This window comes from Ips typographus, linkage group LG1 (genome assembly GCF_016097725.1).
Source record: "Ips typographus isolate SLU linkage group LG1, UJ_Ityp_2.0, whole genome shotgun sequence".
NCBI lineage: Eukaryota > Metazoa > Arthropoda > Insecta > Coleoptera > Curculionidae > Ips > Ips typographus.
The window spans coordinates 23,806,527-23,833,571 of NC_138422.1; the positions used below are offsets into that span (position 1 = coordinate 23,806,527).

Below are 27,045 nucleotides of genomic sequence, written 5' to 3' on the forward strand. Positions count from 1 at the left end.
AGGAGTCGTTAGCTGGAATTCCAGCCTTTTTCTTTCGGCATAGGGTAGCAGTACTCAGTTTTGAAGCATGTGATGCTCTATCATACACATTGGAATAATCAATTGGGATGACATCTGGAAACTGTTTCTTTTCGTACTCCAAAAAAAGCAGCACAATTAGAATTAGCATTTGGGCTTGCTCATTGTAGCACAGCATTTTTATACTTGTGATATTTGTTTATATCAAAGTGACAGTAAATGTCAACATTTTTAATTTGACAAGATGACAAAATCAATAACGTGCCTTTTTTGCTAAAATTGTTTATTTCATATGTTTGACATGCGAGAAACAAAGATGCAAAAAGATGACGTCATTCTCAAAAGGTAAAAATCCAACTATAACAAATCTGGAAGGATTATGTGATATTAGAAAATCGCAAAATATAGAAAGGGATCGAATACTTCCTTATGATTCAAGAACAGCTTTGATCAGGGAATTTATCCTGACGCCTTAAAAACGTCTAAGGTGATACTCATATATAAAGGCAAAGGTGACCATAGCGATGTGAGAAATTTTAGACCGGTTGCACTAGCAAGTCAGTTTAGTAAAAGTTTTGAGTATTGTTTTAATGTTCGTTTATCCAAGTATTTAGAAAAGTATAATATTATTTCTAGGCATCAAAATGGTTTTCGCCCGGGCTATTCTACTCAAACGGCTTTAGACATGGCTTTGAGCAATGTGTATGAAGCACTAAATAATAAAAACGAAGTTGCTGGATTATTTTTCGACATGTCGCGTGCCTTTGACACTCTCGACAGAGACTTACTCATTCGAAAGCTTGCATGTGCGGGCGTGAGGGGTCCTGCTGGCTCATGGGTGCATTCGTATTTGTCCCGGAGAAATCAGGTGGTGGACGTCTGCAGCTCGAGATCAGATAGTTGTGAGGTGGCTGTTGGTACACCGCAGGGGTCCTGCCTATCTCCTACTTTATTTATCGTCTATATAAACGATTTGGCGGATTCATTAAGAGAAATTGGCTTTCCCATAATATATGCAGATGACTGCAGTGTCATAATAACAGCTAATAGTTTTCAAAATCTTATAGAAAAATGTCAGTTAGCGACTTCTACCATGGCGACGTGGTGTCAAAAAAATGGTTTGAAGCTGAACACAGATAAAACATACGCAATTCAGTTTACCACAAAGAACAAATCGATAAACTGTAGCCCTTTAATCTGGACAGAGGGTGGGTCGATACAGAGCGTCGATGGCGTCAGACTTCTGGGCATCACTGTAGATCAGAAACTTACATGGGGATTGCATGGCGACATGATTAACTCTAAATTAGGTTCATACTGCTATATGATCAGAAATATTAAAACAACGGTGTCTCTGGAGGTGTTGAAATTGCTGTATTTTGGCTTGGTGCAGTCTCGCTTATCTTACGGTTTGATATATTGGGGTCACTCTCGTGCTGCCGGGTCGGTGTTTATTTTACAAAAAAGAATAATCAGAGCTATGGTTGGTCTGCGTCCCATGGAATCTTGTAGGAATGCATTCAGAACCCTGAGAATAATGACGTTGTCTTGTTTGTATATATATTTGTTGATTATCTTTATAATAGAAAAGAACAATAATTTACAGCAAAAAAGTTCTATACACAGACATAACACTAGGACAAAGAGTGAGTTTATTCTTCCTAAATGTAGATTGGCAATTTCGCAAACTGATCCGAACTATATGGGCATTAAATGTTTGAATAAATTGCAGAAAATAACCTGTTTATTTGATGGTTTCTCAGTAAATAAAAACTTTAAAAATAAGTTGAAGGATTTCCTTATAAATAGGTGCTACTATACAGTAGCAGAATTTTTTGATAGCGATGAACTGTGAATGGCCGCTTCCAGATCGAGAAACTGGTTTTATCAATACCTGTGCCCTGTGCCCGATAAAAAAACCTGGTTTTTAATATTGTGATGTTTTTAAGTGTTTTTTTTGTGACGGACTTTGTGTTGGTGTGGTTTATTCTAATTATTATACATGTTAGATAAGTATACCTATAAATTGACGATCCCATAATGTTACATTGTTCTGTTGTAAACATTGAGTGGAATTAATAAATCAAATAAATAAATAAATAAAAAAAAACAATTATATGGAAGCAGTGGATTGAGCAATGGAGAGGATAAAAGGGAGAATGTATGGAGAAGTCATAGTTTAAAAGAGGGAGCACTTAAATCGTAAAGATATTATCACCTAAACGACATAGCAGACAATGGTCTCTCCCCGGCACTGCTCCACAGAATTGGAGTAAAACCGTACACCTGTAACCAAAAGGAATTCATCACTTGCTTTTTGAGTGTTTTTACAACTCCAAAACAAGATTTGCTTTACTCTATTTTGCAACGCTTGCTACCCACAAATAACACCTTTCAGTGTGACATCTATTTTTCTCCACTCTCTTCTTACACAGAATGTTTTCTCAATGCAGCTCAATTCAAACTCACGATCATTTATGCATGAAAAAGTTTCTAGCAATCCTCCGCCTTAAGTTAGTTCATATTAACATAAGCTAACAAGTGCTGGCCTACACTGCATAGGGTACGCAAATTACATTTTCCAAGTGCAAATATTGAACACATTTTATGTGAACTAATACAAGCAGGAATCCAAGTTACTGAAAGATGGTGTTCGGTCATGGAATTTAATATAAATCCAGCCAAAACCACTGTAACAAAAACGGGAAGCACGAATTTGAAACGGGTTTTGTGAATAGATCTAGTCCAGAATACGCTGGAATTCAAACCAATAAGTGAAAGACTTAAAGGACAATGGTACAACATCTCGATCATTTCAGCGCATGCAGCAACTGAGGCGAAGGATGAAGCTACAAAGGATGCCTTCTACCGTGCCCTAGAAAGAACTACAGATACAATGCCCAGACAAGACTTTAATGCCAAGATAGGCAAAGAGTCCAACTTAAGACCAACAATAGGCAAACACAGCCTCTATAATGGCCAAAGGCTTATAGAAACAGCTGCAGCTAATAACATGATGATAAAGTCAACCATGTTCCCACATAAGGACATTCATAAACAGACTTGGATAGATCGGACAGATCGACCATATCATTACAAATGCTGGTCACACGAGCAACATATTGGATGTATAAGAAGCCTAAGAGGAATAGATAGGGACATAGACCATTACTTAGTCCGCGCAAGAGTCAGAATTAGAATATCGACGGACAAATACAACAAAACCCCAAAATGGAACATAGACGAACTGTAGAATGAGACAAAACAACAACAATATAAAGGAAAACTCAAGCAAACAGTAAACTCTGAAACAAAAGGTAGTGAAAGTGAAAATGAAAATGAAAAGCTATGGGACGTAACTGCAGAAATTATAACAATAAAGACCGCCGAAAGTGTCTTTGGAAAAAGTAAAAGAGAGAGGGCAAAAAGATGATTCGACGAGGAATGTCAAAAACAGCTAGGAAAAAGAGAAACAGAAAGGAAGAGAATGATACAACTACAAACAAACGAAAGTAGAGAGAAGTACGCAATTTGTCGAAAAGAAAAAAGAAAAGTAGTAAAAGCGAAGAAAAGAAGATATGAACGACAGAAGTATGAAGCAATGGAAAGAGACCACCCCAAACCAAGCTCCAGAGAATTCTACAGAGCAATCTCTTGGAAGAAGAGAGGATTTAAACCCAGATCCATACCAACACTGAAGAACAACCAAGGGCACATGATTCTCAATGACGAAGTACTAATTGAGGAATGGAAAGGATATTTTAAAGACCTTCTAAACGTGAAACAAGAAAAACCGCGCCAAAGAAGAAACATACAGCACAGTGGACCTACCAGTTAATGAACCATCCTACGAGGAAACCCAAAAGGCACTAAGTAAACTAAAGAACTTCAAGGCTCGAACAAACTTTTAAAATATGGGGTAGAGGCACTACATCGCCAAATCCACCGAGTAATAATTCTAATATGGGGAGAAGAAAAAATGAGATGGAAAGAAAGCATCATCATAACAATCTACAAAAAAGGGGACAAATCAAAATGCTCCAACTATAGAGGAATCTCACTAAGTAGACTAACCCCATAAGCAGAAAACCTCCTGGGAGAGTACCAAGCCGGATTTAGGACAAACAGATCAACAATAGACTTCATAGACTTCCGACAGTCATACGATAGCATAGAGAGAAGCCAAATCTGGAACGCTATGGCAGAATTCTCTATACCAAAGAAGCTCATTCAGATGACTAAAGTTGGTATGGAGGGCGGAGTATCTAAGGTACGAGTAAATAACAGTCTATCCAGCAGTTTCGAAATACACTGTGGGCTTAAACAAGGCAACGCCCTATCATCGCTGCTTTTTAACCTCGTCTTAGAGAAAGTCGTGAGATCAGCAGAAATAAAAATCGAATTGCTAGCAGCTCACTGAAGAAATCAAGGGCAGAATCCAATCTTCAAACCGCTGCCTATATGCACTAAACAATCTTATGAGATCAAAAAACATAGCAAGAACATCAAAAATTAAAATTTATAAAACCGTTGTCAGGCCGATAATAACATATGGATGCGAAACGTGGATAATGACCAATGCAAACGAAGAAAAACTTAGACGCTTTGAACGAAAAATCTTTGGACCTCATCATGATCCGACTATAAATCGATATCGCATATTAGGACGAATGCCGAAGTGCAGGAGCTCTACAACGATAGTGATACTGTCCAAGAGATTAAATCCCAAGGTCTAAGATGGGCAGGCCACGTACTGGATGACGAAAGACTTGTAAGAAATGTGGGAGGAAGTTCCAACAGAAAAAAGACCACTCGGGCACCCCAAAATGCGTTGGAGAGACAACATTAAATCAGACCTCCAAAAAATGAATATCCCTTTTGACTATAGATTGATGGAAAACCGAACTGAGTGGAAGAGAGTGGTGCAGTCAGCCAAGACCCACCCAGGGTTGTAGGGCTAAAAGATGATGAAAACTATATCTGTACTATTTACAAAAAGAAGAAAGCTGGCAAATCTAACAACGATCGAAATATCTGGATAAGTCATGGAATCCTAGCAGGAAGTTAAATTTCTACGAAAAAGACTAGATCATGAACTGCTGTGGAACAGGTACATTCAGGAAAATGTCAGCAAGGGTACAAAGGCCTTGGGAAGGAACAACAAAAACAACAAAACTAACTAAAAGCGATAAGAACTCGTGTCTCTTATCAATTACTTTTAATAGCGCATAAACAAGAATGTTATTTTTAGCTATCGGGGTAATTCCCACAATTATTTCGCTTATAATTACGCATTATATAGCAATTAATTTCTAATCAGGCGACCGGTGTTTGATCTGAAAACTGCTTTTCAAAAAATTACGATACGAAATACTACTTGATGCAAATATGACCAATAAATGAAGAGGCGATGTTTAAACTAATATGTTATTTGAGCACGTACTGAAAGTTTTGGGATTCACCGTGAGGTCACGCTTCTACAGGGTGTACCACATTTAGACGAGATAATCCAACAGAAGATAGGATCAGATACAACAAAGAAATAGAAAAAAAAACGTATCAATATGTTTGTTTCAGTGCATGGTTCGTGATACGAGGTGACAAAGTTTAAATACAACGAACTTTTGAAAATGATCCAAATTACTGGTTCACACGTGTGCAGAAACGATAGTAAGGATGATTCCGGAAAATTGGAAGGTTGGAAGATTCAAATGTACAACCTGTGGTGATGGACCTATTTATTACTTCGAAGGTATAATATCACGGAAAGTTTAGATCCTGACATCGAGATCAAATCCTATATAGAAGAAGTGTCAAGAACGACGTTTAAAATAATGAAATTTTTATTCTGTAACAATGCTATATCTGGTAGGTTCTCCTTTTCTTCTTCTTCTTCTGGTACCATGACCGATCAACAATGGTTGGTTATCATGTTGGCTATTAAGTTGGCTTGGAAAAGCTGAACTGTAGACTTTCCATACTACTGACTTAAATTCTTCAACCTGGTTCCCTTCTGCTTCTCTATGGGGTGGAAAGCTGGACCTTAAAGGTAGCTCCTTTTAATTGTTTGGTGGAATTAGAGATGTAGATTCACAGAATGCTGCTGGTTTCTTGGACCAAAATGCTCCTCAACGAAGAAGTCTTGCAAAGCCAGAACAAAACGACAATTTCTAACAATAAAATTGCGTGGAGAAAAATATCGTCTTCTACAACTCATTCTAAAAGGAATAATAAATGTTGGTGAGCAGCAGATGTCTTGGCTGAGAAACACCAGACAGTGGACAGAATTCATGAAGCTGGTGAGCTTTTCAGATAACCAGAAGATAGATAAGTACTCTCCACAGTAATCGGTAACGTTCGAAGGATTTGGCAAGGCATATGAAGACGAAGAGGAAGGAACTATTTTAAAGATCTATTTTGTGAATGAAAACAGTATTGCTTTTCAAAACAACCCTCAGGCGAAGAGGGACTAGAGAAAAAAAGCGCTAGTGGTAATGGGCCGGAGAAATAAGTTTGGACTTTTTTTTAGATGGATAAGTATAAGCTAAATCGAAGATTAACAGGAAGCTAGATAAGACAAGTCTCAATTGTATCTAATTTAGTTTTTTTGACTGAAACTTATTGGTACACCTTGTATGCAAATTAGAGTTCTTAGTTGAAATTTCTTGGAATGACCTCACAAATCACAAAAGTCCCAAGACTGTGGCTTTTTATTACAATCAGTACCTTCATAAAAATGTCCATAAATAATTTTCAGGAGGTTGTAGTGCCAGTAGTGTATTAAGTGTGAAATCAATAAGTATATAATCAAAGTGTCTCAAACTGCACTGTGTTCCCCTTAAAAAAGCTACATGAATATAAAGTAAAACAACAACACAGACCGCTGGTTGAGATTTTTTCCTTTATTCTGATCATAGATAAATGTATGGTAATTCGAAAAGCTCGGCCAGTGTAGTAAGAACCATGAAGCCTGTTTGGTTCTTCGTTTTCTTTGTCGCGGCCATCGCGTCCGCCCGGTTAACCAAGAGAAACGCGCGACAAGTCTGTGAGTACCTCGTTAATTGATAAATTGCATTGTTTTTGTCTTATTTTTAGCTTGAATTTTCTGAGTTTAATTAATATACAAGGCTACTTAAGCTTTATTGTTGGTTGCATTCGTTCTGCATACGTTCATAACGAAGTGACTGATCGTTTCAGATAAAATGTGCGTTGCCGACAGTTTGCTGCAGTTGTGCAACGAAATGGCCAGCCAGGAAACTAAAAGTGCTGCTAAAATTGTTTGCATCCCTGCTAGAGACAGGTATATGACTCCTATGGTTAATATTTTTAATTTTAGAAAGCTGTACAGTCTGGTTTTTTGTATATTATGGTTGCGCATTAATATACAAGTATGGAAATTTCAAAATTACACATAGCCAGAGCAGTGCAAATAAACAAGTTTTATTGAAGATGTCAAAATTTGGCAGCTCCTAAATTGGTTTTTATGACAGTTAAAACATCAAAATGTAGTTCGTCATTTTGACTTTCCTTTACCTAAATACAATTTTCCTAATAAAATCACTATAACCGAGATACGATCAAAAGTTTATTGACAAAGCAGACAACTATCTCCAGAGCCCTTTTCTAATAATTATTGCCTCAAACAAATAACTTTTTTACAAATAATATTATCACAACTTACGATATCCTTGTAACCTTTCCATAAAATCGAAGGTTTTTCCAATATACGCGGTTTATTGTTTACAACCTTCGCGCTAACGGCTTATCACGGGGAATTCGCGACATTAGATCCCAAAAGGCACAGTGAAAACGTAATTGCATAAGTTTTCTTCTCGATAATGCTATCCGGTTTCCCTTAGGAAACTTTAATTTAACGGTTTGATTAAATTTCAGAATGGAATGCATCGAGAAAATTAAACAACACGAGGCTGATTTTCTTACAGTAGATCCGGAGGATATGTACGTGGCCAAGAAAGAACCAGATGGTGATTTTGCCATCTTCGAAGAGATTAGGACCAAAGAAGAACCTGAAGGTTGATTGGTTTAGTTTGTAGTTGTTTTTTGTATTAATGTTGTGGGTTGAATAGCTGAGTTTAGGTACGAAGCTGTGGCTGTGATCCATAAAGATGAAAATATCACTAATATTAAAAATATACAAGGATTCAATTCTTGTCACACTGGGGTGGGAAGGAATGTGGGGTATAAAATACCTCTTACCAAGCTGAAGCAGAAGGGGATTATAGGACACTTAGCAGAACCTGATATATCTCCAAGGGAAAATGAGTTGAAGGCCTTGTCTAAGCTTTTCAGCAAAGCTTGCATTGTAGGCCAGTGGTCGCCAGACCCTAAAATCAACCTCAAACTCAGTAAGTCCTTTATATGAACAATCAATCATTATTTCCAACATCAACAAATCTAGAACAAAAATACTCCAACTTGTGCGAGCTTTGCGAACATCCAGAAATATGCGACTATCCTGACTTATACTCAGGGTATGATGGAGCTTTAAGGTGCTTAGCACACAATGGTGGTCAAATCGCCTGGACTAAAGTAATTTACGTGAGAAAATTCTTTGGAGTAAGTCTCTCTTATCTGTGTAACCCACACTTGGATACAGATTTAAGTATTTTTAGCTCCCAGTAGGAATAACTCCAGCGAAAGCGACCAACGAAGATCCATCCAAGTTTGCCTACCTTTGCCAGGATGGCAGTAAAGTCCCAGTTACGGAAACGCCCTGTACATGGGCTGCCAGACCATGGCAGGGCTACATGACCAATGCGGCTGTTGCCAAATCAGTGGATGAGTTAAGGAAAAAAATTGAAAACTTAAACAATGTAGGGAGTAAAAATCGTGCGCCTTGGTTGGAGAAGGTGTTGGAGATAAATGATAAGTCAGTTCCTAAAGAGAATAAGGTTATTTCTCCTGGGGATTACTTGGACAAGGCTAATTACACTGGTAAGTTTACTTATTTATTAGTTATTTTTTAAACTTAACCAAGAAATGCGTCTTCTTCTTCTGCAACCAAGTTCTGTGGAGTCGTCTGCATACAGAATATTGTTATTGGGTATTCCATTAACCTATTCTTGTCTCTGTTCTGTGTATATATCATTTATTTTTTGTTTATATGCAACATCAAAATTAGACACTTCTTTTGGAGCGTCGAACTGCAAAAACTTAGTTATTTCTGAAACTTATTACTGAGATAACTTTAGTTACTTTTTTGCATTTTCAGACGTGGTGGAACGTGACTATGGTCCACCTTTCAAAACTGTAAGGTTCTGCGTCACATCCCAGACAGAAGAAGACAAATGCCGCACTCTTAAGAAAGTAGCATTTTCCAGAAATATTCGACCAATGTTTGATTGTGTACTGGAAAAAAGTGTCCAAGACTGTCTAAAAACTATTAGAGATGATGGTGCTGATGTCATTACTCTTGATGGTACCTACTTTGTTTCAAATCTGTCAGGTTTTTAATATTAAATTTCAGGAGGATTGGTAGACGTCGCAGAGAGAGATTTTAATCTGGTGCCTATACTGGCAGAGCAGTACGGTCCCACTGGTGGTTCCTACTATGCAGTTGCAGTGATCAGAAAAGATTCAACTATAGGAAGTTTCGAGGATTTAAAGGGTAAAAAAGCGTGCCATACTGGAATAGGCAGAACAGCTGGATATAATGCACCTCTTCACACTTTGGTGTCCAAAAATATCCTCAAGCAGGGCGATTGTCCTTATCCAAAAGCTTTAGCAGAGTTCTTTAGCGGTGGTAGTTGTTTGCCTGGTGCCAAAGATCCAAGGTGGGTTTACCTTAAGCACTCATGAAATCCTCGAAAACGATCTGTTGTTTTTGAAGGTATAATCTGGATTCGGCAACTTCGGAGAAACTCTGCTCATTATGTGCTGGTGACCTCGAAAAGAACAACAAATCCACTAAATGCAATTTTGACCAATCGGAATCCTTCAGTGGTTATACTGGTGCTTTCAGGTGTCTGGTTGAAGGAGGTGGTGATGTGGCTTTTGTTAAACATGTCACTGTACCTGGAAATACCGGTAAGTGCAAAGAACAGTTACGTTTTGTTACAATTTTGGTTTATGATGCAAGGATGGTTAAGCATGTTGATTTGTCCCCTTTTTTGGGGATGGATACAATAGTACTTTCCCTTCACTTTGATGGTATTTTGTCTTTACCGGTAGATTCGCAGTTATGTAAGTTTCTTCTTTATCCGGTTCTTCCTGTTTAAGGTTTAGATTTTTGAAGTGTCCTTTCTTTTTTTCCATTAGTTCTTCGTCACTAACCTGGACCTCTCTCCTCCAAAGAGATTGCTCTGTAAAATTCTAAAAAGTCTATTTCCGTTGCTTCATATTTTTGTGCGTTTTTGGTTTTTATCAATCCTTTATTGACTTTTGACCAAAGATTGATGAAGGACCGCATACATACAAAAGTTGTGCGATCAGCTCTGACCCACTCAGGGTTGTAGCGCTAGACAATGATAATGATGATAATGAGCTAAAGAATAAATCTGCAAAAGGTATCAGGACATCAAGCAATAAAAACCACAGAATGATAGACCAACTGGCAAAACTAGAGATGCAACAAACAGTACAGCTTACAGTACCATGGCAGACTATTTCAAACAAAAAAAGCAACGACCAAACTTTGAACAAAGTTTAAGAACCTCAGACGCTGCTCATTATAAGTAGATACCCTGTCGAAGAAGACTGATGTAGGAAAGTTGACACGGACAGTAAAATGTTGGAGTGAGTGACCGTACCTTATTGTCCTCACCAATATCACCTACAAACAATTGGTGTATTACAAGAGTCAAGAGTAGTATATGTATAAAGTAGTATAAACTGGGACAAACTGCTAGTGCTAGAGTTAGGTGTCTTGGCAGGCTGAGATATGTGTGCTTCTGTCAAATGCCTTATTCTTGTCCTTCTTCTGGTATGTCTCCCACAAACAGTTTGATTGATGCATTCTCTTGATGATAACGTATGGCTCACAAACACAACTTTTGACATAAAAAACTATCAATAAAATAACCGAGAGCGAACCATGGCGAAGTCCATGTTGGGAGTGACATTGCGAAATAAATTAAGAAATGAAGAACTACGTAGAAGAACAAATGCAAGAATATCGCAAGAATATTAAATAATAGATGGACAAAAAGAATATGAAGAGAAGAATGGTGTCTTAAAGGTGAAGCACATAGGAATACAGAAATGCATGAGTAGATGGAGTTGTGATTGGTTGGAGTACAGGAGTGTTGGTGATGATTGTGGTTGGTTAAATTATGATATTGGGGAATGAGAGAGAGAGAGAGACGGGTAGACTTAGCGACGATCTGTTGGTGATTTTGGAAGAGATTAGATTAGTAGAAGCAGGACAAAGAGGTGACATATCTTGTTCTGCGACAACACAATAGGATACCAATAGGATAGTATGAAAAGTGAAGGGCTAAACTGTTAAGCAAGGGAATTTCTTCTTTTTATTGTTCTTCCTTAGGCCGTTTGAATCTATAGCTTCTTCCAATAGTTTGCATGTCCGTCTATCCAGGGCTGTCTGAAACTCTTCCATCGCTTTGGGATTATCCCTGCATTTGTATTTGTGGCTTTTAGGTGCCACCTAGATGGGTTCTGCTTTGCAACATGACCCTCTATACTTTGAAAATATAGAGTTTTTGGATAGCTTGTTAAGGAACAAGTTTAATACCGATGTTTACTCAGACCAGTCCAGTTTTGTTCAAATTGGTTTATTTTAGGTATGCAAGATACAAATTGTACTACACCTGATTGCGTTCTTACTTGGTGTCTAGTGAGTTTTGACTTCAAAATGATGATTGACTTTTCAGAAATATATAATTTCTCCTATAATCATCATGTTGTTATAAGGTGTGAATGACATTTACAGAACATTCACAACGTTTCTGATCAAATTGATGAGTAAACTTACATAACTTGATCAAAGAATAGCTATTTAACAAGAAGTGACAGCTGAAAATAGAAAGCGAATTAGACAGAGGTGAACTCTTCCTACCAAAGTTAAAGAGACAATCGACTGATATCGGCTTTGATCGTTGAATATCAGGAGTTTTATTGGTTGGTCATTCAGGTTGTTGAATAACGTTGCCATATCTCAGACCACATCAAATATTTGTTTTAAAACATCAGTTTAAAGTTAATAATAGTTAATAAGAATTGATATCTTCCAATTATTAAGAGGCGAACTTAAAACACTTTGCCTGACTTGACTTTGGCTGAAAAGAAGTAAACAATGATTATACGAAATTAGTTTATATTTGACTATGAAAATTGAATGCAATTTTTATTTCCAAATGAAATAATATAAGAGACAACTGGCAACATGTTTCCTACCAAAGGTCAGCCAAAAACCAACAATCACCCCAACATCAAAAAAATTATGCCGGTTGTCCCTGGTAGTTAAATAGCTATTCTTTAACTTGATCATGCAGATTTTTAAACTGTACTAAACAAAAGTTGCACCAAACTTTTGGTAAATACACTAAATCGATCACACAGATTTACCTGGTTCTTATGGACCTTGAATGGATTTCGAGTCAAATATTATCAGCCTCACCGGTCAAAGAACTGTACGTATACGAAAGCGTAAAAATAGTTAAAATTCATCCAGGTTGGAGTTTTATCTGAAAAATCTGACATTAAAAACTCGCATACGATTTTCCAGGTCAACTAACTGAATGTAAGGGTAAGCAAAAAAGACAAAGTGGATCTCCACATAATTTTTATTATGTAGCTTTCAGTTGCCCAACATGTTTCAAGGGTATAAACTACTCATGTTCAAGGGCTTAAAAAGGGCCACACTTATGGAAATAACGCCTTTACACACAGCACGTAAAACGGTTCTTACATCACTTGTATTTTAACTTTCATAAACTCATGATTATTCTCAGCAGCCCAGAAATACGAACACTCAGCTAAATAGCATAGAAAAGACCTAATCGAATGGCGAATGAAATGGGGTCAGATGGGGTGATAAAACCACCCCCAAAGTGCCTGAATTTGCATCGGGCACCTATTTAGGTCAGCTACACAGTTTCTGATTTATGATAACAAGGCCGTGCGCGAATTGATGCCCCTGCTTATCAATTAATAATTACTCAAGGTTTGTTTTCGTGTTCGATTTCGTTCCAAGCTTTGTTTTAAAGGCCCGAGGGGTTACTGCCAAAATTTAACGTTTTTGTTAAAACATTTTTTTGTGTCATTTCAGATGGGAACAACCAGGAGGCGTGGGCCAAAGATTTGAAGTCTCACGACTATGAGTTGTTGTGTCCTGATGGGGGACGTGCTGCGGTTGACGATTATGCCAGTTGTTATTTGGCTCATGCTCCACCACATATGGTAAGTTTATGTCTAATACTAAGAATTAAATTAAAGACAAATCCAGCTTTATTGCTAAAAACTACACCCATTAAAAAATAAGGTTTTACTTAATTAAGGACTTAAGAGAATAACGAAATTGCAATGTCTAAACTACTAAACTTAGAGCACTTTTAGATTATTGCAAATATGCAATTAATTTGAATGAATAGTCGAGAAGATTGAAACAACATTTCGAGATAAAGTTGCAGCATTTAAATTTAATTTATTATTTACCACAAAGCTAATATTTTCACCTAAATTTTCTAGTTATCACTACCCAGAAATTTTGAATTTTGTTGACTGCTTATTCCTACTAAACATTCAAAATAATTTAAAATATAATTAAACAAACAATGATAATTAGGTGAAAATAATAAACAGTGAAGGAATATTAACTGAATAATTGAAAAAAAGGTAATTGTACAAGAAAAATTATTCTGTGCCTCTGCATTCTTATTTCCTGCAAGTAATAAGGATACTAGTGCTACACGTGTTTCTGATTTTTGACTTTGTCACTGTGGTTTGTTCTCTTCTGCTTCACTTTTTTTGCGGAAATATCCATTACCCCACTCTTTGAATTGTTCCTAACCATGTCTTTCCTTTAGTGTAAATTTACCTCAACAAATTCAGCTTTATAAATTGCCAACCGTCTTTCTATGATAGAATACAACCTTAGTTCTTATTATCAAAAATGTTCTACAGTTTCTCTGATAAAACACTACTGCAAGGTAATTTTTTGTAAATATTTAGGGTCTAACTTTTTTGTGACATGTTGTTTGTATGTCTATGTTATGGGAAAACTTAAGGTTTCAGTTTGTCCTAAATAAATAGTTTTCTACTCTGAGATACTCTCTATGACATGTTTTTCTCAGTTTTGGATTTGAGATGCACAGCTCCAATACCAAAATTGCTGGCAGCTGTGTCCAAAATAGGCTTTTCTTTTGGTTGTGGATTACTGAGGGTGAGACTGAAGAAAAGAGATGCCTTTAACCTTCTGAGAGCTTGAACATTTTTTTTCCCTCACTAAGTTGTACTGTAGAGTGCTACAGACAATAAGTGTCTGTAGTAGGTGGGAAGTCCTAAGCAGCTTCTCAGGTTGTGTATATCCTTCGGTAATAGCCTTGCCAGACTTCCGTCAACCGACACCACATGTCCAAGAAACTCGACTTGCTTTTGGAAGAACCAACACTTTTTGGCGTTCAATTGGAGATGGGACCACCTATTCTAGCAAATACTTCTTGTAAGTTGTCCAGATGTTCTTCAAAGATTCTTCCCATCACCATGATAAACCAGGCAAGTCTTTCAGGCCGTGAAACACAATTTCCATGCGAGTCTTTCAATCAATCCGAAGAGCATTACATTGAATTGGTACAACCCATTTCCAGTAGAAAACCTTTTCCAGCTTCCCAACTTGCAAGTACCCACTTTTCAAATCTAAATTAGAAAACCAACAAGGTCGTCCATTCACACAAAATCTTCTTGATCCATGTTTTTTGGTGACCAGAACAACAGGTGATGACCAAGGGCTGCAATAACATAGATTCTTCTATAACTCCGTTGTCAATCTTCCTCCTGCTCTTCCTCTTGTTTGGCTACTAGTATAGTTTCCTAGGCGGTGGTCGATTCGGTTGTGCATTTCTGGTGTTGATTCTGTGTTTTACAATGGTAGTTTTTCCCAGATTGTTCGGAGATTCAAATATGCTAGCTTCTTTCCAGGTTTTTTCAAGTACATTTAAGAGTTTGTTCTCCTCCAACTGCTCTTTCTGTTCTGTTCACCCTTTGCAATTGGTTACTAGGCTCGTATCCTGCAATAACTTCGCCTTTGTAGATTCGGACGTTCGGACTTAATTTCTTTAATTTACAAGTGATTTTCCAATGATCTATCTGGTCTGCCTGGGTTTCGTACAAGTCCAATTCTTCTCCAACTCTCCAATGATTATTTGCTTGGATTCCCATTGATCTACCCAGGCTTCTGAAGGAGATAATTCTGGAGGCTTTGTCTTCAGTCAACATTGGCTTCGTATTGTGGGCATCACTTTAAAAAAAAGTTTGTTTTTAGCCTTGCTTTTGGTTCCCAACTGATCATATTACCTTACATTTAGCATGCAATTTTTCATAAAACTGTTATCAAACTTAGCAATCAAAGTTTTTTTTTATGATAGTGACTTAGTGAGTAAGTGAGAAAACAAAGTAAAACATTGTAAATTTCAGGTAGTGACATCTAACACGAAATCTGAAAATCTGGTGGACGAAATCAGAAATGCTCTTATTTCAGTGAGCACCCAATTCACTGAACGTCCTGACCTATTTAAAATTTTTGGATCGTATCAAGGCAAAAAAGACTTACTTTTCAAGGTACAGTACTTACATTTCTAATAAATTTTTGAATTTTAACAATATTTTTATTGCTTTAGGACTCTGCAACCGGCTTGGTATCCATAACTGGACAATCAGAAGTGCAAAAGGATTACTCCAGATTACTTCAAGTTGTCGGGGCTTGTCAGTCCTGAATTACCTACAATGTAAAGTTTGTACTAAAACGATAAGATTATAGCTTTAAAGTTTGGTATGGTAATTTTATTAAAACCTGTGATGCAGGATTGGTATTGAAAATCTTCCAGCATCGCGTATAATGCATACATAATGCCCGAGCAAATTGCAAAAACGGATTAATTTTTAGATTAAATTTTGAGGGTGAATGACTACAATTTTGATCGTTTGTTGGGAAAAATGTAATAGTTGGCAACATGCTCTTTAATTCAATTTTAATGAAAAGATTCTGAAATGAAAAATATAATTATTATAACTTCAATACAATTATTAAAGAAAAATGTAAATGAAAAGACATTTCTTAAGCCATTTGTCATCATGTGGGAGGAACAAATATAGAAAATATGCGTGGGAAGTTCAAATCTACACAGATAAGCTTTACAGTATCCGGATAGATCCGAAAGTTTTCAATCGCTGAAAGTTAGTGAACCGGGATTTTGTAAAACAGCTTAAAAGTTTGGAATATATTAAAGTTTCAGGTACAAAAAATCATGCATGAGCTAGAACAAAATAAGTCAACATAAAATAGTAAAACTTTTTTCTTATAGAAATATACCTGTTAGAAAGTTGCTTAGAGGAGACAAGTTGAGTAAAAGTCCTGGTTGAAAACGCTTTTCCTGAAATTCAACATTGTTGTCTGGAATATAATATTTTTGTGTCTTTCAACGTACTTTACTAAATTTAATATTAACGTTTTTAGCAAACCAAGAAAAGTTTCTCTTAAGTTTTTTAGTTTTACTTTTAGTCTTTGATTTGGCCAAAAAGCAAAACTATAGTCACATAAAAATGAACAATATTAGAGACTGTAAACTTTTATAACTTATATTGTTTCGATCCAGAATTCTATTACTTTAAACACGATTTAACCCTCAACTTGCTTGTTAATAAGTTTTCTACTCCTAACTCTGCTAACAAAGTGGTGGTTTCTAAATTTTCCCAATTAACTACTTTTAAATTTTAGCACATATTCATAGGCTTAACAACCATTTTGGCTTAATTGACCTGCCATATCATTAAAACTTAAAATATGAACACTTTGTATACAGTTTTACGTTCTTTCCATGACTTTAAACATTCAGTTTTGTGGATGGAATTTAATTAATTAGTTTAACTACTTCTGCAAGTATAACTGACATTTCTTTAACAATTTAGGGTATGAAATATTTCTTCTTATTGTAGTTTTTCAGTGAGTATTGTAGTTTAACCCAAAAAAGGTATTTTCTGGCAAAAACAGATGGGTGGACGTCCTATAAAGTAGAAGTTTTTTAGTGGATGCATGTATATGGAGACGATATCAACATACAAATAATCAAGTAGCTAGTAGAGTAGAAGCTCTTCATTATGTTGTTTCGAATCCTTTTGTGAGCGTAAAAAAATTAATTAAAAAAACAGCGTTACTACTTTTCTTTCTAGATTTTTGTATCCATGTTAGTTTACATATATTTTTGTTATTATTCTGCTTAAAAATAGCGTTTAAAGACCAGAAATTGAAGTAGTCTATTACTATTCATATAAATAATTAAAGAACTGTGCTATTCTTCACTTCTTCAATGGTCATTTACTAGTAAATCAAAGATCAACACATCATGGTCATCTATTAGAAAAATTTACAATTTTGCATGGATATACCTATATCATTAATTTGTTAATGCAAAAATTAAAAGTTACAATGTTTTAAATAGCTTTAACATTAATTCATCTAATAGTTAATGTTTTTCATGTAAATTTACAGGTTGAAATACCAAGATACTTTAGTAAACTGAAAATGTTGATTAGATGGACCATTACTGGTACAGTGACCTTAATATTCGATAGATTCCTAGCTCAATTATTATGAAAAATACAGGGTTTCGAAAAAAAGGTGAATACTGATTGTATGTATGTACAGGGTGATTTTTTAATTGTGAACACCCCCTTAACTCCTTTATTCTTCATTTTTTGAAAAATTGCTAATTATGAATCTTTGTAAATATTTGTGTGGTTGTACTTTTTTTTTAGATAATCCACCAGTATACAGTGTGTCCCATATTTGAGCAACAAACCAAACTTATGATTTTTCAAATGGTATGGTCTGGATCGATATTCAGTTGTTTTTGCTCTAGCAGCCTTACTTTAACCACCCCCCTCGAGAGCAGAAATTCCTAATTTCAGCGCAATTTTGAGGCACTATTCTTAAAAATTGTGAATAGATCGCTTATTTGAAACATTCTGTATATAAGTTAGAGCAAAATGGACGTCAGATTAGTCTTTCTCAAGTTAAAATTAATTAAAAAAATCACTTTTATCGAGCAAAATCCAATATACTCGTATGGCAGCGATTAGTAGATTAGTACAGTAGGCCTAAAAATTCCTAATTTGCACTATTCTTAAAAATTGTGAACAACTCGCTTATTTGAAATATTCTGTATATACGCACCATATAACAAAAGAAAGCTAATTAATGTGGCTATCACGTGACGTGAAGTAGACACTGCTAAGTTGCCCCGTTTGGCCGCTAGAGGACGTCAAATTTGACTAACGTACTATTTGCTCAATATCTCAGGAACGCTTTAAGTTTCCGCAAAAGCACCATGGTGGTACACAACTTTTACTATCTTAACACTTGTAACATGCACCGTTTGACCTTAAAAATGAAAAACTAGAATAATAATAATAAAAAACAATCTTTATTTCATTACGAAATGGGCTATCGACCGAAATGGTCTTTCTGCCCTTGTTTGTGTACATTTGTTGGTTTAGGCTAAAACTAGAATTTTTTAAAAAAACCTGATTTTTCTGTAAAAAAATTTAATTTTGAAAATGAACTTTTACTTACTATATACCTTCAGGTTAATCATTAATCTATATTGTGGTAAAAAAATCAAGGTCTAAAGTGAAATTTTGGTAAATTTCTATACCCTGTATAATAACTATTTCTACAGGGTGGTCCACCAGGAACTGCCGCTATCCATTATGGGAAAACCGTATAAGGAGCATAATTTTGAAAATTTGGTGGTATACCAAAGTCGCAGTTTTTCTAAAATATGTTCAAAATCGTGGCGCTTCCGGTGATACCGGAAGTGGGTACCAACTTGCTTATTTTAAATGGCAGGTACACCCTGTATATTATTATAGTTTTAGATTCTGCTAAGGATATCAAGTATGTTTCATGTATGATAACCTAAATCTATCTGCAACGGTTTTCGAGATATTGACGTATGAAAAATGACATGAAACATACAACAACATACATGAAATCGTTAGTAGAATCTAAAAATATAATAATACAGGGTGTTTCGGTGTAACCAAATATAACAAATTTTCAGAGTTATGCTCTTTACGGTTTTCCCATAATGGATGAGAGTTCTAACCTAAATATCTACAAATTTTGTATTTAAGCTTTTTTTTAAATAAAATCAGAAATCAAGAAGTTTTGTACGTTTTTTATGGGGATATCTTAAAGACAAACAGGCTATGGAGGTCGAACTTAGTGCAGAAAGAATTCGGGGGATAATATGGCCAAAAGTAGAAGCTATGAATAACGAGAATAATAATTGTATGCAAAACGCTACCGAAAGTAGTCAAACAAATTCAAAATTTGAACTGTTATTCGTTATAAAATTTGCTAAAACCTCCCTAAAACTAGAATAGTTTATCAATAAAATCATCCAGGGGGAACATAATTCAGGGCGCGTTCCTGGTCCAGGACACTTCCGTCTTCCTGGTCGAACCCTAGCATTATCCTAGGCCAGGAACAGGAACGTTCGCGTTTATTAAATCAGTCGACGTTTGGATTCCTTCGAAGAAGGAGGTGGTAGTTCAGTAGCAAAACAGTCGCGTATATCGGACACCTGTAAACACTTTCGCCATCCGCATTAACAAATAATTTCTTCGGTTTTTGGTTCGTTGATTTTTGTTATGCGCTTTCTACCGGAGGATAATAATTGTTGTAGTCGTTGCCATTACCGGCGATTCGACATGTACCGCACGGATATTTGTACCTGTAAGTACCGATTGTTTAACCGAGAAAAAAAACATAATTGGTGTTGATTAAACGAGCTTTAAATATGCACCAAAAAAAGTTACTTTAACGTAAAGGAACTAAGAGATTTTAGCTTTTTTAGAAAACTTATTTTAGTCAGTTTGCTTTAACATGACAAACTTGTTGTCATAATTATTTTCAGTGTGTGTCATCAAAAAATTGTCTGGTTTCTCATACTAATAAGTACAGGGTGGCCAACTATAGGACGCCCTGTGCTTTATCGTAGAAACCACTATTGACTGCAATTTTTCCTACTTCGATGCGGTAAAGTGGACTTTTCCGCACTCATTTGACATTTTCAACAAAACGTTTCAGGCGATTTTGAACCTTTATTAATTTTATTGGAATTAATAAACATCTTTAACTACTTTAGTTTGACCTTTTCTGTATTTTTTGGACAAGAAGAAAGATAGAAAGAAGATAGATATTTTTAGCAAAAACACGTTTTAACCAATAAACTTTCCTATCAAAGTCAAAATTTTCCTGATTGCGACCCTGTGTATAAACCAATTTAACTGGAAGTTATTTTCTGAGTGTAAACCGAGCTTAAGTGGTTTTAATACAGAAAAGTCGGTTTTCAATGTCACTCAAATTTCGGTACATCCTTCTAACAAATCGTAAATAACTTCCTTATTTGAAACATTTTGTTAGTACGTATTTGCATCCAAAGATAGCTAATAAATGGGGCTATCACGTGACACTGACAGGACTACGCTAACTTGCACCGTTTGGCCGCTAGAGGGCGTCAGAATTCTGTTTTGTTTTTCGTGGTTTTTGCGAAATATCTCGGGAACGGTTGAAAAAATTTTTATTTTTAAAATTGACTTTAATTACCCAAATACCTTTAGTGTAATGGTGTAAATGTGATGTGGAGTATCGTTTGTCAAAATACCAGTTTGTAAAGGTGTCACGTACTGAAAACTGTCAGAATGGCACTATATTTAAGTTCACTTCCAAAATAGTGCCCCTTGGAGCAAAACGGACACCATATTCGTTTTTCCCAGGCCTGAATTAGTTGAAAACATCACTTTGTCTAGTCAAAATCCAATATGGCCGCTGTTATAGATGGCCGCTAGTATAGTAGGCCATTGAAAATCGTATTTTGGACTAAATTTCGGTGCATCCTTCTAATAAATCGTAAATAACTCCCCTATTGGAAACATTTCGTAAGTACATATTTACATCAAAAAATAGCTAATAAATGGGGCTATCACGTGACGCTGACAGGACTACGCTAACTTGCACCGTTTGGCCGCTAGAGGGCGTCAAAATTCTGTTTTGTTTTTCGTGGTTTTTGCGAAATATCTCCGGAACGGTTGGAAAATTTTTTATTTTTAAAATTGACTTTATTTACCCTAATACCTCTAAATTAATGGTATAAATGTGATGTGGAGTATCGTTTATCAAAATACCAGTTTGTAAAGGTGTCACGTACTGAAAACTGTCAGAATGGCACTATTTTCAAGTTCACTTCCAAAATAGCGCCCCTTGGAGCAAAACGGACACCATATTCGTACTTCCCAGGCCTGACTTAGTTGAAAACATCACTTTGTCAAGTCAAAATTCAATATGGCCGCAGTTAGTATAGTAAGCCATTGAAAATCTTAATTTAGAGTAAATTTCGGTGCATCCTTCTAAAAACTTAAAAATTGTTTTTTTGAGAAATTTTTAAAAGCGATGGCCCTTCAGTTTTTTTGGCAATTTTTTTTATTTTTTAAATTGACTTTAATTACCCAAATACCTTTAAATTAATGGTATAAATGTGATGTGGAGTATCGTTTGTCAAAATACCAGTTTGTAAAGGTGCCACGCACTGAAAACTGTCAAAATGGCACTATTTTCAAGTTCGCTTCCAAAATAGCGCCCCTTGGAGCAAAACGGACACCATATTCGTACTTCCCAGGCCTGACTTAGTTGAAAACATCACTTTGTCTAGTCAAAATCCAATATGGCCGCTGTTAGTATAGTAAGCCATTGAAAATCGTAATTTGGACTAAATTTCGGTGCATCCTTCTAATAAATTGTAAATAACTCCCTTATTTGAAACATTTCGTAAGTACATATTTACATCAAAAAGTAGCTAATAAATGGGGCTATCACGTGACACTGACAGGACTACGCTAACTTGCACCGTTTGGCCGCTAGAGGGCGTCAAAATTCTGTTTTGTTTTTCGTGGTTTTTGCTAAATATATCGGGAACGGCTCTAGTGACAAATTTGTAATTTTCACCCTTCAGTTTATTTGGAAAATGTTTTTATTTTTAAAATTGATTTTAGTTACCCAAATACCTTTAAATTAACGGTATAAATGTGATGTGGAGTATCGTTTGTCAAAATACCAGTTTGTAAAGGTGCCACGCCCTGAAAACTGTCAGAATGACACTATTTTCAAGTTCACTTCCAAAATAGCGCCCCTTGGAGCAAAACTGACACCATATTCGTTTTTCCCAGGCCTGAATTAGTTGAAAACATCACTTTGTCAAGTCAAAATTCAATATGGCCGCTGTTAGTATAGTAAGCCATTGAAAATCGTAATTTAGACTAAATTTCAGTGCATCCTTCTAATAAATCGTAAATAACTCCCTTATTTGAAACATTTCGTAAGTACATATTTCCATAAAAAAATAGCTAATAAATGGGGCTATCACGTGACACTGACAGGACTAGGCCAACTTGCACCGTTTGGCCGCTAGAGGGAGTCAAAGTGCCGTTTCGTTTTTCGTGGTTTTTGCTAAATATCTCGGGAACGGCTCTAGTGACAAATTTGAAATTTTTACCCTTCAGTTTATTTGGAAAATGTTTTCATTTTTAAAATTGATTTTAATTACGCAAATACCTTTAAATTAATGGTATAAATGTGATGTGGAGTATCGTTTGTCAAAATACCAGTTTGTAAAGGTGCCACACACTGAAAACTGTCAAAATGGCACTATTTTCAGGTTCACTTCCAAAATAGCGCTTCTTGGAGCAAAACGGACACCATATTCGTATTTCCCAGGCCTGACTTAGTTTAAAACATCACTTTGTCAAGTCAAAATTCAATATGGCCGCTGTTAGTATAGTAAGCCATTGAAAATCGTAATTTAGACTAAATTTCGGTGCATCCTTCTAATAAATCGTAAATAACTCCCCTATTGGAAACATTTCGTAAGTACATATTTACATCAAAAAATAGCTAATAAATGGGGCTATCACGTGACGCTGACAGGACTACGCTAACTTGCACCGTTTGGCCGCTAGAGGGCGTCAAAATTCTGTTTTGTTTTTCGTGGTTTTTGCTAAATATCTCGGAACGCCTCTAGAGACAAGTTTGAAATTTTTACCCTTCAGTTTATTTGGAAAATGTTTTCATTTTTAAAATTGATTTTAATTACGCAAATACCTTTAAATTAATGGTATAAATGTGATGTGGAGTATCGTTTGTCAAAATACCAGTTTGTAAAGGTGCCACACACTGAAAACTGTCAAAATGGCACTATTTTCAGGTTCACTTCCAAAATAGCGCTTCTTGGAGCAAAACGGACACCATATTCGTATTTTCCAGGCCTGACTTAGTTTAAAACATCACTTTGTCAAGTCAAAATTCAATATGGCCGCTGTTAGTATAGTAAGCCATTGATAATGGACTAAATTTCGGTGCCACCCTTCGAATAAATCGTAAATAACTCCCCTATTGGAAACATTTCGTAAGTACATATTTACATCCCCAGATGGCTAATAAATGGGGCTATCACGGGACGCTGACAGGACTAGGTTAACTTGCACCGTTTGGCCGCTAGAGGGTGTCAAATTGACGTTTTGTTTTTTGTGGTTTTTGCTAAATATCTCGGGAACTATTCAAGTAATAACTTTTATTTGTGGAATTTCTTTAAAAATTATACATTGAAATCAAAGAGTAATAACTGTAAATTTCTAATTAATTAAGAATACACTAATTTAATCATCTTTGGAACCAGAAACTTTTGTTTCAGTAATTTTACTAAACCTTTTCGTTGAATTAAAAATGTTGGAATAACAAAGTGTCAATTACTAAATTTTTTTAGTAAATAACAAAGCTAAAAACAGAATAAACGTAATTTCTAAAAAAAATGTTTGAATGCTCATTTCATTGGCTATCCATTGACATATAAAAGCTTATACATATTGTTAATGTTACAACTTTTTGACTCTTTAAGGGCTAATTTGATCCTGGAAAATTAGGAAAAAACGGTCACATGACCTACCACGACATAATGGTGGCTTGTTGGGTGGAATTTTTTTTTTAAAAACTGTTTTTTCAAATGACAATTTTCGTAAGAGTCAAATTTGCCTCAAACATTGCCACTTATATCCTAATGGATTTTGCGTTAGCTTGGCAACTAAGCGTAAGCGAAAATTGACCTTAATAATTTTTTTTGTACAATTTGGTTACGTCTCTGGATTTGCCAATTACTGTGCTAAGTTTGTGCCAAATATCAGGGCCGTAACTGTCCGATAGACAGTGTATCAATTTTAAGTACGATTTTTTCAAAGAAGTGATCATACAAAAACTTATCTTAATTTTGAACAGGAAATCAGAAAAAAAATAAAATTAGGGTGTTCCATTTAAAAAACTGGACTTTTGGTCATTTTTTAGAACTGACTTTTTGACGGCATTTTGTAGTACATTTGACTGTGTGTCACGTGATCATTCATTGTTTACCAATGATAATATTACATGAACTAATGCAATTTGACCTAACGAAGGATTGTTGATTTCAAAGAGTTCTTTGTAAAACATAATTTTGGTTATTTCCCCTAAATTGCACGAATGAATCACATATTATAATCAGACAAAAATGTTTTATTCAAAAATGTAATAATTGCGTTGATAAGAAAAATAAAAGTTAATAGTGTAAAAAACGTTTTAATTGACTAAATATTAATGAAGTGACGGTTTTATTTAATGATTTGCCATGCATTTAAGAAAGGAAGTAAATAGGAGGGATTATCTTATGAAATGTATGTCAACTGTCAATTATTATGCCACATTTGAAATATTGAAACATCGAGGGGTCGAAATACAAGGTAATTTACGATGATAAACAATAATAAATTATGGTTATTGACGCAAACATGCCTGATACAAATATTATAGGATATACAGGGCGTTGAGTTATTCTACTAATCAGATAATACATTATAAAGAATATCCCATAAATTGACTAAAGAACAAACGAGCTGCAAATTTAAATTTGTAGCAAGACGCAAATTCGACATAATTTAAATAACATACGTCGTATTAATTATATTGCAACTTAATTAATACTGAGAAATACAATAAATTTGTCATCAACGTCCTAAATGGAAATTGCAACTATTTCATCCGGCCATTAGTTTGATATGGGTTTACGAATTAGCCCCGGTAATATAATCAGGTGTAAACCGTACTGATTTAGCATTGATCCTTTTTAAATAATTTACCGTTCGACAATTATAATATGCCAAGAGAATTTATAAAAATTTAGGAGAATTCAAGAGAATGATGATGAAAAGGTTAATCAAACAAAGCATTTGCATGTGTTCTAGATCCTCAGAACAGTCATAAGCTACTCAATTTATTAGATATAAATAGCACAGTAAGGATGAATTTGAAAAATCATTAAGAACCGATGCTAGAAAAGTGCAAATAAACTTTTAACAACTTTGGAACTTTTAAAACTTAATTTATCAGTTTAAATACACACAAGTTATGGATTGATTAGACTGATAAATTCTCTAGGGGAAATGTGCAAACTTTAAATTGATCGTTACTAGAAAAGTTCAGGTTCCTGGCTATGAAAAAGTTCAAAGTTAAAGTTCAAAAAAAGTTAATTAACTACTAAATGAGGTTCGGAAATAATAGATAGCGTTGACCTTTGTTGGTTGAAAGTTTACTCGGAGGCTTAGCAAAGCTTTTGATACAGTTTGAAGATTGTTTTTAGGTTGCAAGTTCTTGTACAACCTGTCTTAAAATAAGACTAGAAGTATTCGCAAAATATACAAGTTTTTTGACTTATTCTAGGTTTTTTAATTTCCCCCTAATTGTTTAACAATTTTATAAAACATGTCAAAATTCAACGATTCCTGAAACATATTACCAAGTTATTTTCGAACAAACGTAAAAAGTGGTGACAAAGTATCACTCCAAGCACCAATTTATAGCTTCATGAGCCGTGTTTTGACAGTTGCACTGTATTGACTGCTGTCAGATGCCATTTTGACTAAAAATCAGAGTTACAACTATCAAAACTTTTATTATAGACATAAAAAACGGCTTCAGTTGTACCTTGTTCAAGTGGTGGTAAAATATCACTCCAAGCACCACTTTATAGCTTCATGAGTCGTGTTTTGACAGTTGTGCTATACGGAACAGCTGTCAAATGCCATTTTGCCTAAAAATACGTGTTACAACTATGAAAACTTTCATTCTAGACATAAAAAATGGCTTCAGTTGTACCTTGTTCATGTAGTGGCATAATGTCACTTCAAGCACCACCTTTTTAGTTTCATGAGTCGTGTTTTGACAGTTGCGCTATACGGGACAGCTGTCAAATGCCATTTTGACTAAAAATACGTGTTACAACTACCAAAACTTTCATTATAGACATAAAAAATTGCTTGAGTTGTATCTTGTTCAAGTGGTGGCAAAATATCACTCCAAGCACCACTTTATAGCTTCATGAGTCGTGTTTTGACAGTTGCTTTATACGGGACAGCTGTCAAATGCTATTTTGACTAAAAATACGTGTTACAACTATCAAAACTTTTATTATAGACGTCAAAAATGGCTTCAGTTGTACCTTGTTCAAGTAGTGGCAAAATATCACTCCAAGCACCACTTTATAGCTTCATGAGCCGTGTTTTGACAGTTGCACTGTATTGACAGCTGTAAAATGTCATTTTGACTAAAAATCCGTGTTACAACTATCAAAACTTTCATTTTAGACGTAAAAAATGGCTTCAGTTGTACCTTGTTCAAGTGATGGCAAAATATGACTCCAATCACCACTTTATAGTTTCATGAGCCGTGTTTTGACAGTTGCACTATACGGGACAGCT

At 35.4% G+C, this 27,045-nt stretch overlaps 2 protein-coding genes and 1 long non-coding RNA gene across 5 annotated transcripts in view; 2 read left to right on the forward strand and 1 right to left on the reverse strand.

The window, feature by feature from the left end:
* Nucleotides 1–600: 600 nt before the first annotated feature.
* Nucleotides 601–1,862, reverse strand: LOC145736593 (uncharacterized). Its single transcript, XR_014180035.1, has 2 exons — nucleotides 807–1,862; nucleotides 601–730 (listed from the first exon to the last, which is right to left on the reverse strand). It is a non-coding gene; the product is annotated as an uncharacterized LOC145736593 (long non-coding RNA).
* A 5,055-nt stretch (nucleotides 1,863–6,917) lies between these two features.
* On the forward strand, nucleotides 6,918–15,983 carry Tsf1 (Transferrin 1). Of its 2 annotated transcripts, XM_081972077.1 has the most exons (12): nucleotides 6,918–7,063; nucleotides 7,216–7,318; nucleotides 7,912–8,051; nucleotides 8,106–8,384; nucleotides 8,438–8,595; nucleotides 8,652–8,973; nucleotides 9,251–9,457; nucleotides 9,506–9,812; nucleotides 9,869–10,065; nucleotides 13,265–13,395; nucleotides 15,628–15,771; nucleotides 15,831–15,983. In XM_081972077.1, exons 1-12 carry the CDS (start codon nucleotides 6,940–6,942, stop codon nucleotides 15,924–15,926), a joined length of 2,208 nt encoding a protein of 735 aa, XP_081828203.1. In that variant the 5' UTR covers nucleotides 6,918–6,939; the 3' UTR covers nucleotides 15,927–15,983. The 2 variants fall into 2 exon arrangements, with proteins under 2 accessions (XP_081828203.1, XP_081828211.1); XM_081972085.1 differs by lacking the exons at nucleotides 6,918–7,063; nucleotides 7,216–7,318 and adding an exon at nucleotides 7,657–7,829.
* A 3,726-nt stretch (nucleotides 15,984–19,709) lies between these two features.
* The window catches only part of LOC145730407 (free fatty acid receptor 4-like), a 47,552-nt gene continuing 40,216 nt past the window's right edge, over nucleotides 19,710–27,045 (forward strand). Inside the window, exon 1 of one of the 2 annotated variants that reach the window (XM_081981618.1) lies at nucleotides 19,710–19,948. The gene's annotated coding sequence lies outside the window, so the exon portion shown is untranslated. The remainder of the gene's footprint in view (nucleotides 19,949–27,045) is intronic. The other variant, XM_081981606.1, reaches the window with a different exon arrangement.

Coding starts and splice junctions, on each gene's coding strand:
- Tsf1 (XM_081972077.1), top strand. CDS start 6,940: ATGTATGGTAATTCGAAAAGCTCGGCCAGTGTAGTAAGAACCATGAAG. Junction 8,974..9,250: donor GGACAAGGCTAATTACACTG/GTAAGTTTACTT, acceptor TTGCATTTTCAG/ACGTGGTGGAACGTGACTAT. Junction 9,813..9,868: donor CCTGGTGCCAAAGATCCAAG/GTGGGTTTACCT, acceptor TTGTTTTTGAAG/GTATAATCTGGATTCGGCAA.